Source organism: Emys orbicularis, chromosome 10 (assembly GCF_028017835.1).
Source record: "Emys orbicularis isolate rEmyOrb1 chromosome 10, rEmyOrb1.hap1, whole genome shotgun sequence".
Classification (NCBI taxonomy): Eukaryota; Metazoa; Chordata; order Testudines; family Emydidae; genus Emys; species Emys orbicularis.
This window is the reverse complement of record NC_088692.1, coordinates 78,573,933-78,585,946: the sequence shown is the minus strand read 5'-3', so window position 1 is coordinate 78,585,946 and position 12,014 is coordinate 78,573,933. Positions and strand designations below refer to the sequence as shown.

General features: G+C 48.1%; 1 protein-coding gene across 1 annotated transcript in view; it reads right to left on the bottom strand.

Moving 5' to 3' along the window:
* SLCO3A1 (solute carrier organic anion transporter family member 3A1) overlaps positions 1–12,014 on the bottom strand; it is a 208,540-nt gene that overhangs the window by 31,398 nt on the left and 165,128 nt on the right. Inside the window, exon 4 of the mRNA XM_065412462.1 lies at positions 7,727–7,990. Within this exon, the coding sequence (XP_065268534.1) occupies positions 7,727–7,990 (264 nt within the window). The remainder of the gene's footprint in view (positions 1–7,726; positions 7,991–12,014) is intronic.

The window sequence follows — 12,014 nt, the reverse complement described above, 5'->3', positions numbered from 1 at the left end:
GGTGAGAGTACATCTAGGAAGACAAATTGCAGGATGAAAACCAATCTCCCATTTAGCCTGCAGAGCAAGGTCTCTCCAATCACCAACTTCTCACAACAACATTAGGGCTGAAAGGCACAGCACCTAATTAAGAAAAATGTAGCAGAACGCTAGCGCTAGCTGGGGAAGGATGGAAAGGGCATTGACAGGAGAGAAGGATGGAGCGAATCACACTATCCATGGGCTAAGAAGTGATCGCAAGGGGCAAAGTGCAAGGAACCGCCCCAGAGAGAGCACACCCCCACCACTGCTGCAGGTGTGATACACAGGCTGTTAGTTGAGTACAGGCACTCATCCAGCCCCCGCTCACCAAGGCATCTGAAAGTTTTCACTAATGATCAGTTAGTGCTTTGAAGCTGAAAACCACTGTGCATGCTAACTGTTAATTACCGTTATTACTATTATGTCCCACTGTGGCGTACAGCCCTTTAATTGCCTGGAACCCACCTGCGGGATCTGGGAGCCTCTTGCCAGCCATCAGCTTTCTGTTCCCAAGGCACAGTTTCCTGGGTAAGGCGGAACAAGGGAATTTGGCAGCTGTCACACTCAGGTATCCAGAAGCACAGCAAGGAAAGCTGTGAGGATGGCACTGGGCAAGGGAACAGGGCAGCTGTTCTGTGCAGACAAAAGCTCATATATAGGGGACTGTTGGTTATTTGCAGAAGGCGCTGCCAGTTGTCATTCACTTGCAATGGTAGAGCTAGGTGGCAATCTCAGGCCCAGATCAGCTGGGGGTACAGGTGAGGACTGAGGTACAGTGGCAGAGTTGTACACTGTCCCAGAGTTAGAATAGCGGGGTTAGAGGGGCAGATCAGGACTGAAGGTGCATCAGCAAAGCTGATCGGAGTGCCAAGCACTAGGATAGCAAGGGTCAAGGGATGCTGCAGGTCAGAAGGGAGGTGCATTCATAGAGCTGTATATGGGGAGCTGAGGATTGGACTAGCAAGGGGCACTCCAGATCAGGAATAACGTGCATTGGCAGAGATGCCAGGGAAAGCCTGGGCAGCATCTGCCTATCCTTTCCCTGCTGTAAACCTGTGCTGTTAACTCTTCCCTTTCCTGCACTCTAAAACACATTCACGTTTAATGACACAAAAGAAGACAGAGGGTGTAGTATCCCATTCTCAGGTGCAACAGTGTTAAGCCACCACCTGGATTGATCTAGAATACTCCAAACTAGGGGAAAGAAGGATGGGCCAGTGATTAAGTGCTTGTTAACCAGTGTTCAGTTCCCTGTTCCACCCCAGACTTCCTGACTGACCTTGGGCAAGTCACTTAAATCTCTCAGTTCCCTACCAACAAAATGGGCAGAACACCATTGCCCTACCTCAGAGCAGAGCTGTAAGGATAGAGACTATGAGATGTTCAGACACTGCAGTAAGGGGGGGGGGGCATAGAAGGACCATAGATAGATAGAAACCCATGTAGGAATCCACTCTGTGGCCCTCCCAGGATGTAAATTCTTTCCCACTCGAACCAGAACCCCAGGGTAACCTCTAATAGTCCATTACATAGAGTTTCATCCTTCCCACCTTCTGAGTGGGAGCAGAGTTCCTGGGTCACTCCCCTAGGCTGGCCAGGGCACAGCTCCGTTCAAGAAATGGGATTTGATGATGAAGTGTAATTTTGAGTTTTTTACTTCTGGAACCATGGCTCAAATATATAAGTTAAGGCGTCAAATGACATGACCCGAGTACCTCAGCCAGTGCTAGGTTCTTCAGGGAACAGGTACAACCCACACAAGTAATGACCAATTGCTTCCTCTCAGAAGCCGTGGGACAATTAACCTAGTTCGCTCTGGAACCAGATGAGCCTCCTTCAGTTCTTGGTCATCCTCTTATCACCTGCCCAGAACCGCTGGTTAAACCAGATGGCACAGCTCCCATTGAAGTTGGAGGGGTGGGAGGGGCCATCACTGTTTCCTTCCTTGAGGCCTGCTTAGAGGTGATGCTGTTCCATCATCAGAGACCGGAGAAAGCTGTGCTAGGAGCGGCTGTGGAGGCAGCGTGACGGCGAGGCAATTCTGCTGCCTTTGATTGCCACTTCTCCTTCTGTTGTGCAAAGGCACAGCTTTCGTTTCCGGTTTTAAACTCCTCTGAAGGGTGCGTCTCATCCCAGCATGAAAATACCCCTGGGGCGAGATGCCGCTGCCTCAGACAAGTTGGCCCCTCCCTCCCGTTTAGACCTTGGCAAAGATGTGAAAGGCATTTCCAAGGCTTTGAGCTGCTTGCTTTTATATGAGAGTCACAGCCCTTCTGTGCGCTAAGATTTGTAGAGAACCAGAAGTTTCAGCTGACTCCTACATCTTACGGTCTCCCAACAAAGCTTGCCAGGCTGCAGACCTTCCTTCCACACCCCTGACTAAAGGATGCTGGTGTCTGGTGTGAAGCACACTGCTGGAAACATCTATCTCAAAGTAACATGGCTCCTCAGTGTCCACTCACTTCTTAAGGGTGCAAGGTATGGAACGGACTGGAGAAAGCATCCGAAAGAAGCTTCCATTGAACCCTGAAATTCATCCTTTGTATACAACATACACACACAACTCCCCCAGACAGACAACATTTGTCCACACAACAAACACACAAGCCCCTCGGGAGAGAGACAACACATACAAACCCCCATCCATAGACAGAAATGCACATGCACAAAAACACACACACACAACCTCCCTACAAAATATGCACACAGAACCCCATGCAACCGGACACATATATACACCTGCATATTCACAAACAACCCCCAAACCTACCCAAAGATATATTACACAAATACACACACACACGCAACCTTCCTGAGCGCAGAGATGCACATCCACACAAATCCACACACACTACCCCATGCAACCAGACACACATGGACATCCACGCCCGTCCTCCCCGACTCAGCTGCACAAATACATAAATACCACAACCCCATGCACCCGAAGACACAAACGCACACACACGCTAGCCCAGATATACCAATGGCCCCTACTTAGAAGGGATGGCACTTATTTTTCAACAAAATAAAGGCCAACTGCTTAACACTCCCAAAAGTAATTCTAGTCCAATGGATTTCATAGAATCATAGGCCTGGTCTACACTAACCCCCAACTTCGAACTAAGGTACGCAACTTCAGCTACGTGAATAACGTAGCTGAAGTCGACATACCTTAGTTCGAACTTACCGCGGTCCAGACGCGGTCCACACGCGGCAGGCAGGCTCCCCGTCGACTCCGCGGTACTCCTCTCGCCGAGCTGGAGTACCGCAGTCGACGGCGAGCGCTTCCGAGATCGATTTATCGCGTCCAGACCAGACGCGATAAATCGAACCCGGAACTTCGATTGCCAGCTGTCGAACTACCGCGGTAGTGTAGACCTGGCCATAGAAATATAGGGCTGGAAGGGACTTCAAGAGGTCATCTAATCCAGCCCCCTGCACTGTGACAGGACCAAGTATACCCAGCCTAGACTACCCGTGACAGGAGTTTGCCCAACCTGTTCTTAAAAATCTCCAATGATGGGAAATCCACAGCCGCCCTTGGAGTCTATTCCGGTGCTTATAGTTAGAAAGTTTTTCTTAATATCTAACCTAAATCTCCCTTGCTGCAGAATAAGCCGATTGCTTCTAGTCCTACTGTTAGTAAACATGGAGAACAATTGATCACCATTCTCTTTATACCAGCCCTTAACATATTTGAAGACTGTTATTAGGTCCCTCCTCAGTCTTCTTTTCTCAAGACTAAACATGCCCAGGGTTTTTTTCCCAAACATTTCCTGAGATCGTTTTTTCTAAACCTTCTAGTTTTTTGTTGCTTTCTGCTGTACTCTCTCCAATTTGTCTATATCTCTCTTAAAATGTGGCACCCAGAATTGGACACAGGCCTCACCTGCCAAGTAAAGCAGGATAATTACTTCCCATGTCTTACATATGACACTCTTCCTAATATACCTTAGAATGATATTAGCCTTTGTATTAACTGCATCACATTGTTGACTCATATTCAAGTTTTGATCCACTACCCCCCCATTCTTTTCAGCAGTACCACCATCTAGACAGTTGTTCCCCATTTTGTAGTTGTACATTTGATTTTTCCTTCCTAAGTGTAGTACTTTGCACCTGTCTTTCTTGAATTTCATTTTATGATTTCAGACCCATTCTCTAATTTGTCCAGGTCGTTTTCAATTCTAATTCTGTCCTCCACAGTGCTTGCAACCCTCCTAGCTTGGTGTCATCAGCAAATGTTATGAGCATACTCGCCAATCCATTATCCAAGTCATTAATGAAAATATTGACTAGATCCAAGAGAACCCACTAGATTCATCCTCCCAGTGTGACAGCAAAGTCCTCTTTGAATATGTTTTTTCAACAGTTTTGCACTCACCTTACAGTAATTTCATTTCCCTAGTTTCCTTATGAGAATGTCATGTCGGACTGTGTCAAAAGCCTACTACAATCATGATACAGTCCATCTATATTTCCTCCCCCTCCCCCCCATCCACTAAGCCAATAACCATGTCAAAGAAGGAAATTAGGTTGGTTTGGCGTTCATGACCAATCCATGATGGCTATTCTTTATAACCCTATTGTCCTCAAGGTGCTTACAAATTGATTGCTTAATCATTTAAATAGAGACTGGGAACGGCTGAGCCATTACACACATTGAATCTATTTCCCCCATGTTAAGTATCCTCACAGCTTCTTGTCAAACTGTCTTAAATGGGCTATCTTGATTATCACTACAAAAGTTTTTTTTCTCCTGCTAACAGCTCATCTTAATTAATTAGCCTCTTAATGTTGGTTGGGCAACTCCCACCTTTTCATGTTCTCTGTATGTATATATATCTCCTCACTATATGTTCTATTCTATGCATCCGATGAAGTGGGCTGTAGCCCATGAAAGCTTATGCTCAAATAAATTTGTTAGTCTCTAAGGTGCCACAAGTACTCCTGTTCTTTTTGGGGATACAGACTAACACGGCTGCTACTCTGAAAAGTATCTTTCCAGATATCGAAGTTAGGCTGATTGGTCTATAATTCCTTGGGTCCTCTTTTTTCCCCATTTTAAATATATATGCTACCTTTGCCCTTCTCCAGTCATCTGGGTCCTCACCTGCCTTCCCTGAGTTCTCAAAGATAATCACTAATAACTAGTTTCAGCTAGTTCCTCAAGTACCCTAGAGTGAATTTCATCAGGCCCTGGCAACTCAAATAATTCTAACTTATTTAAATATCCTTTAAGCTGTTCTTTCCCTATTTTGGCTTGTGTTCCTTCCCCTTTCTTGTTCATATTAATTGTGTTAGGTATCTGGTCATAATTTACCGTTGTAGTGAAGACTGAAGCAAAATAGGCATTAAACACCTTTGCCTTCTTGATGTTGTCTGTAACTAGCTCTCCTTCTTTGCTAAGTAGGGAACTTTCCTTTGTATTTCTCTTGTTGCCTTTTATGCCCCTTGCTCTGTATAACTCATTTTTTCACTTGGTCTTTTTGATTTTGTCTCTACATGCCTGCACTCTTCTTTTGTACTCATCCTTAGCAATTTGTCCATGTTTGCATTTTTTGTAGGATTCTTTTTTGATTTTCAGGTAATTAAAGAGCTGCTCATGGAGCAAATATTGGCCTCTTACTATTCTTCCGAGCTTTCCTTTGCATCAGGACAGTTTGCTGCTGTGCCTTTAATATTGTCTCTGAGAAACTGCCAGCTCTCTTGAACTTGTTTTTCCCTCACATTTTTTTCCCATGGGACCTTACCTACCAGTTCTCTGAGATCGTTAATGTCTGCTTTTTTGAAGTCTGTTATCTTTATTCTGCTGCTCTCTCTTTCCCTTTCTTAGAATCTTTACACCTATCATTTCATGATCTCTGTCAGTTAAGTTGCCTTCAATCTTCAGATTCGCAACCAATTCCTCCCTGTTAGTCAGAATCAAGTCTAAAATGGCTGTCTTGCGGTTTACTTCCTCCATCTTCTGAAACAAAAAGTTTCAATGGCGTTTGAAGGTTTGTAGTATTTCCTTCCAAACACCCCTAATTATACTTTGCCGTTGTTTGCAAGAAGTGTCTCCTCTCAAACATACAGAAGCGTACACACAGCCAGATTTATTCTTGGTCTGAGCCTATCGACTTCAGTGGAATGGTTTGTCCCTGTCTGCTTTCTATTGTAGTACTAACCAATCAGAACATCACCCTCTTCTGGAGTGCATTTCTAGGGATACAAACACTATCTGGTGTAACTGGGTGACGCATAGGCCCCTACAGCATACACAGTACCTATGCTGCAAGGCAGTAATTCAACAAATAACTCAATAACGCAGTCCGGTCCACACCATGCTTGAGCAGAATTCCTTCCACTTGGTGCAGCAGGTAAATTGTGTTACATGTTACAATACACCGGTGTCTGAAATTGAGCAATGACCCAATTGGTCTGAACCTCTGCTGTCTGTCACGTAAATACAATGCTCAGATCCAAATACGGACATTCAGATGCTATAGTGCTGACAGCCATGGAATTATCTGGATGGATGGAACAAACGTGTCCACTGGCAGAAGGGACTGGCTGGTTGAACAGCCAATCTCCACCCATGGAACATTCCATTTCCAAATCCTTGCAGCTTGAAGGACTGGATGACAGCAAATTTTTGAATCCCCTCCCCCCCCCCCCCGTTTTTGTTCAAATTTTTGAAATTTTCTGATCACAACTGACCTTCTCCTAAGGAGCAACAACATCCATTACTCAAAGCGTTCTCTATTCAAAATCCGGCCAAGTTTCCTTACTCCCCTCCCCTCATTCGCACCACGCACACCCCAATGAAGTCGGTAAGGGTTGCACAGGATTACATGGTTTGGCCCTTGTTTATCAGGAAGCTTTAAGGGATAAGGAAACCAACTCTCTGCTGTGATGACAGCGAGTGGGAGGTGACCAGATACCTTAGTAGAGCTGCCCTCTCACCTAAAGAATTCTGTAATACTGAAGGAGCTCAAGTGACAGCTGGTGTCACTTGAGCTCCTTGGAGCTATTCTGATTTCCACCAGCTGAGGATCTGGCCCAGGTTATTCTATTCTGACACGTGTTGGCTGTTTTAGGCCCTAGCAAGGGTTCTGTTGATACTCTAGACTGTTCTCTGGCCTTGCCCTTTCTAAAGGCTCCCTCCTAAACCTACTCTGCATTCTTGTATTTTGCTCTGTCGGTGCCCAGCGTTTGCTGTTTTACACTCAGGAGCATGGGATTCTGTTGGCCCTGCCATGGCTCCATCAAAAGGCAGCTCCAAACCTCTTTGAGTCAGCCATACTTGCTTTCTGCCCATCCCCACTGTGTGAGCCGCAGGCAGAGCCAAGCTACAAGACGGTGAGGTTCTGGAGAGTAGAAACTCAAGTGTCTTGGAGAACTTCTGTCATCCACTGTTTTATTCCCTCCATTCTCCCCCCTCCCTTCCTTAGCCCCATTTTTGATGAACCCCAATGGCTTACTCTGGATTGCCCCATCTTGTAGCTTAAACCAAAGCCTTTCAAGTAGAACAATGCCTCCCATTAAAATGAGTGCACTATCAGGGATAAGTAAAAGTGAGGGAGAGAAATTCCAACAGGGTTTTTTTGGGGTGGGGGTGGGGAGGGGGCAGGTGGGGTAGCCAAAATCAGAGCCAAATTGTGACTCTAACCAACAATGAACCTGCTGTAGAAACGCAATAAGTTACAGGGAAGTTTGTCACCTCTCAGCTGCTGGAGGCAGGAGGCACTGTCCTCCCCTTCGAGCGAGTGCCGCAGGACCCCATTGCTTGGCTTGGGCCTCTCGTAGTCCCGTTCGGGGAGCATGGCTTGCTCGCTCTCCACCACGTGCTCCACCGTGGGGGACAGGGACTGCGGGAATCCAAACATCAAGAGGGACGAGAAGAAAAGTAAGGCACCACACAGCAAGAAGCCTGCCCACCACGCGCCGATCCACCGAGGGTCATCGGGGGTGATATCCAGTTTACCTGCAACAGCAAAGCCACACATCAGTGATTCCAATGGAGGGAGAGACACACAAAGGGTTAAAGACCCAGAGGGCTAAAGTCAACCCCAGGGTATCCCCACTGAGTAGCAATCTAGGTATAAAACAGACACAGAGAGATACTGCTTGGGGCAAGGAACCTGGCACCTTGGCTTGTACAACACCTAGCAGAATGGGGTCTTGATCCTGACTGGGACCTGTCGGTCATAGAACTGTGAGTTAATATTATTACTGTTGAAGAGGGATGGAAGGATCTGGATCACACGTTTTAGGGCTGAATGCTTCTGAGACTCAGAAAGGCCCCTTGGCTTTTCTGCATGACACAAGCTTGCCGACTGGAAACAGCTAGCTGAAGTGACCGTTATCTATCAGTGGCAATGGGATCCGAACAGCGATCTGCTCCATGACACTGCCCCAAGATCACTCACCCCTCCCCAATTACACACCCCTGCTCATGCTACTGTTATTTGTAGGTGCTGCACAAACACACAGGAAACAAGCTCCCCGCTCAGCAGTTTTCTCATTGCAGGTTCACAATCACTTTCAGATTTCACATGTGTCCGGCACAGGAGGTACAAAGCGACGGACACCAAGTCTCGGAGGCACACAAGGGACGGAAAAGAAAGGAAACACCAAGAAAGGCAACTGGGAAGGAACCTGCCCTGCTCTTTTGCATTCCAGAAAGTTACCCCATTGCTCCTCGAGTGAAGAGACCTGTTGCTGGTGGCGGTGGGGTGGTGGCTCGCTGTGAATGGGGGAGCAGAGGGATAGGAGGGGGAGTCTCAGCTGTGGGGAGAAAGGAGGGGAGGAGAGGGGCTGGCTCCATGGAGGCTGGGAAGACATTGCCATTCCTATGGCAGTTCCTCTGCAGACGGTGCCCAGCACTCTGTGCTTCCCCTCCGGCACCCTGTGTGCTGATCCCCCCTGCCCAAGTGCTGGTCCCGTCCCCCACCCCTCCCCAGCAGCTGGCACTCATGCTCCCATCCCTCCCTCAGGCCAGGCGTCTCCCCAGGAATCCTGGTGGCCGCAGGGCAGGGAGAGGAGCGCTGACCCTACCTGCTCCCCAGCAGCTGGCCTGGTCTTGTGTGCCGAGACGGTTGCTCCAGGCCCTCCTCCAGGCCCCTCCTCCTAGTCCCACCCCCCAACGCATGCATGCAGAAGTAGAAACATAGCCGGGTCCCCCTCACCTCAGCGAGATATTGTGGGGGCGGAAAACATTGGGGGAGGGGGGTTCCATACATCAGTCCTCCAACGTTTCCATTGTGGGGGTTCTATCCCTCTCTGCCCCCCAATTCTGCTGCTCCCACCTGTCATTGTGACCAGGCTGTGAAACCCGCTCCACTGCAAGCACTGTCATCCACACCAGACTTGTTTGGTCCCCACCTCTCAGCAAAAGACTTCCCGAGCAGTTGGTTCAATCAGTTCTTGTATTACAACCTACTCTCCCATGCACTTACTGATGTGGGCTCTCCAGTGTAGCAGAGAAAGGTCTAACATGATCCAGTGGCTGGAAGTTGAAGCTAGACAAATTCAGACTGGAAAAAAGGCGTACATTTTTAATGGTGAGAGTAATTAATCATTGGGACAATTTACCAAGGGGCATGGTGGATTCTCCATCACTGACAATTTTTAAATCAAGATTGGATGTTTTTCTAAAAGATCTGATCTGGGAATTATTTTGGGGGAAGTTCTCTGGCCTGTGTTGATGATGATCACAATGGTCCCTTCTGGCCTTAAAAGAATCTGTAAATCTAGGTACCATCATGAGCAATGAAAATTGAAGGGCAATTGGCAAAAGATGAGAGGCAGCATAGTCCAATGGCTATAGCTCTGGGCTGAGAGTCAGGAGATCTGGGTACTGTTTCTGAGGCTCTGTCGCTGACCTGCTGAGGGATCGTGGCCCAATCACTTCATCTCCTCGTGGCTCTGTTTCCCCTCCCATCTACTGTCTGTTTCGTCGATTTAGAGTGTAAGCTCTTCACGGCAGGGACTGGCTCTCACTCTGTTTGTACAGCACCTAGCACAATTGGGCTGATCTCAGGTGGGACCCCTAGGTGCTCTCATAACAAATCATAATTAAATGGATGAACAAAGCACATTTAGTGATGCGTCGGCCTTGCTCCTCCCTTTGGCATTTGCTCACTCACTCACTGCCCAAATTCAGTACCTGGCACCCGGTCTCCCAGGTGCCTGTGTGAATTAGTGAGGCTGGGCTGGACATCACCCAGTAACTTCTGAGCCCCTGGAATGCGTTACTCTGAGCAGGCCCCTCAGCCACCCACATCCATAGGTCCCTCGGTGGGACAGCCTCCCTGGAGAGCTTCTTGCTCTGGTGAGCGTATGAGACCACCCCATGCCTGACTCTCACTCTGAATGTGCTTAGCGTGGCCATCCAGCTGAGTGCAGGGGAATGATGGGCACATTCTACTGAGCATGTATGGGAGCCTGCTTGCCTCGCTCCTCAGTTTCCCCTGTTATTCCAAGCCAGTAATAGGTCCGGCTTCACTGAAGGCCATGGCTGCAACCTGTTTCCTGGGCGAGATTACTAGACCAGGACGGGATGGCTTGGCTCCCAGTCTGTAACCCCCCCCCACGCCCTCACCCCTGGCAATCAATCAGCACACACCAAAAAGCCCATCTGTAAAGCATGAGAGTCATTTGGGGGGATAAAATCTGTGGCAGATGAGAAATTGTATTTCAGATGGAAACCATAACATTGTCTCCTCTGACTGAGGAGATCCCCGGGGAAAGCAAGGCCAATGTGTGTCTCAGCTCTCGGGAGCTCATTCTTGGTGGGGGTTTGCGCGCGTGTGCGGCTCGAATAACAATCTCCTCTGTGTGTCTTGTGTTATAGTCCATCTGAAAAGCTGTGTCTGAAGTGAAGTAATCAAGTTGTCTCTCAAGCGGAGAGGGAAGGAGACTCTTCAGTCCCAGGGGAAAATACTGTAGAGCTCGAAAATATTTTCATTTTTGAGGGACTGAATTCGTGCCCATTATTTCCCCCCTCCGAGATGCATTTCTTCAGCTCCTGGGAATGGTGCCAGATTGACAGCCAGGCCTTCTGCATATTCCCCAGACAGGTGCAGCATGGGCAATGGAGCCACAATCTCTCCCCCTCACTGCTCTGTCACCGTGCCTGAGCCCTGGCCTCGGGATAAGAGTGCCGTTCAGTCTCCTGGAACATTCATTTCCTGGCCGCTGTGCTGAGACTGCAGGTCCAGCTGGGATGTGGACACCCTCATCCATCTGAAAATAGACTTAGGCCGCCAGTTTGGTTTCCATACAGCAGACCTCCGAACAACCCTCAGCTGACAATAACAGGCTGTCACCAAGCACCCAGGCCAGATCTAGAAAGCTCTCTATGCCCCTAATAATCGACTGAACCATCCCATCCCTCCGGGTTTCCCAAAGATCATGGTCCAATGCCCTCGTCAGCAGTGCCATAGTGGTACTAGGAACAGGCCATATTTGATTTTATTGTTCAGCAGTAAATGTGATCATGTATACTCCAGTGGTATAGACTCAGTAGTCTGATGTGTGCATGGTTAAAGGAGAGCTACTCTGTCTATGAGGCAGTATGGCTTAGTGGGCAGAGCACTGAACTGGGACTCAGGTAACTTAGGTTCTAATTCCTGATTCTTCCACTGGCCTGCTGGGTGACACTGGGCAAGCCACTTCCCCCTCTCCGTGCCTCAGTTTCCCCATCTGTAAAATGGGGGTGATGCTACTGACCTCCTTTGTAAAGTGGTTTGAGATCGACTGATGAAAAGCGCTATGTAAGAGCTAGGTATTATTATTATAGGGCCAAATTCATCATTGGTTTAACTCCACTGAAATCAATGGATTAAATGGGCCCACTCAATGTTTGAACAAGGAGCCCCCTGGCAGGGAGGCTGGGCAGTCAGAGGTGCTGCCCAGTAAGTTATATTTACAGGGTGGGCAAGCAGCACAAAGAAAGCCAGTGACTGGTTTTCAGATGAATTTGTACATGCCCCTTGTGTATGATA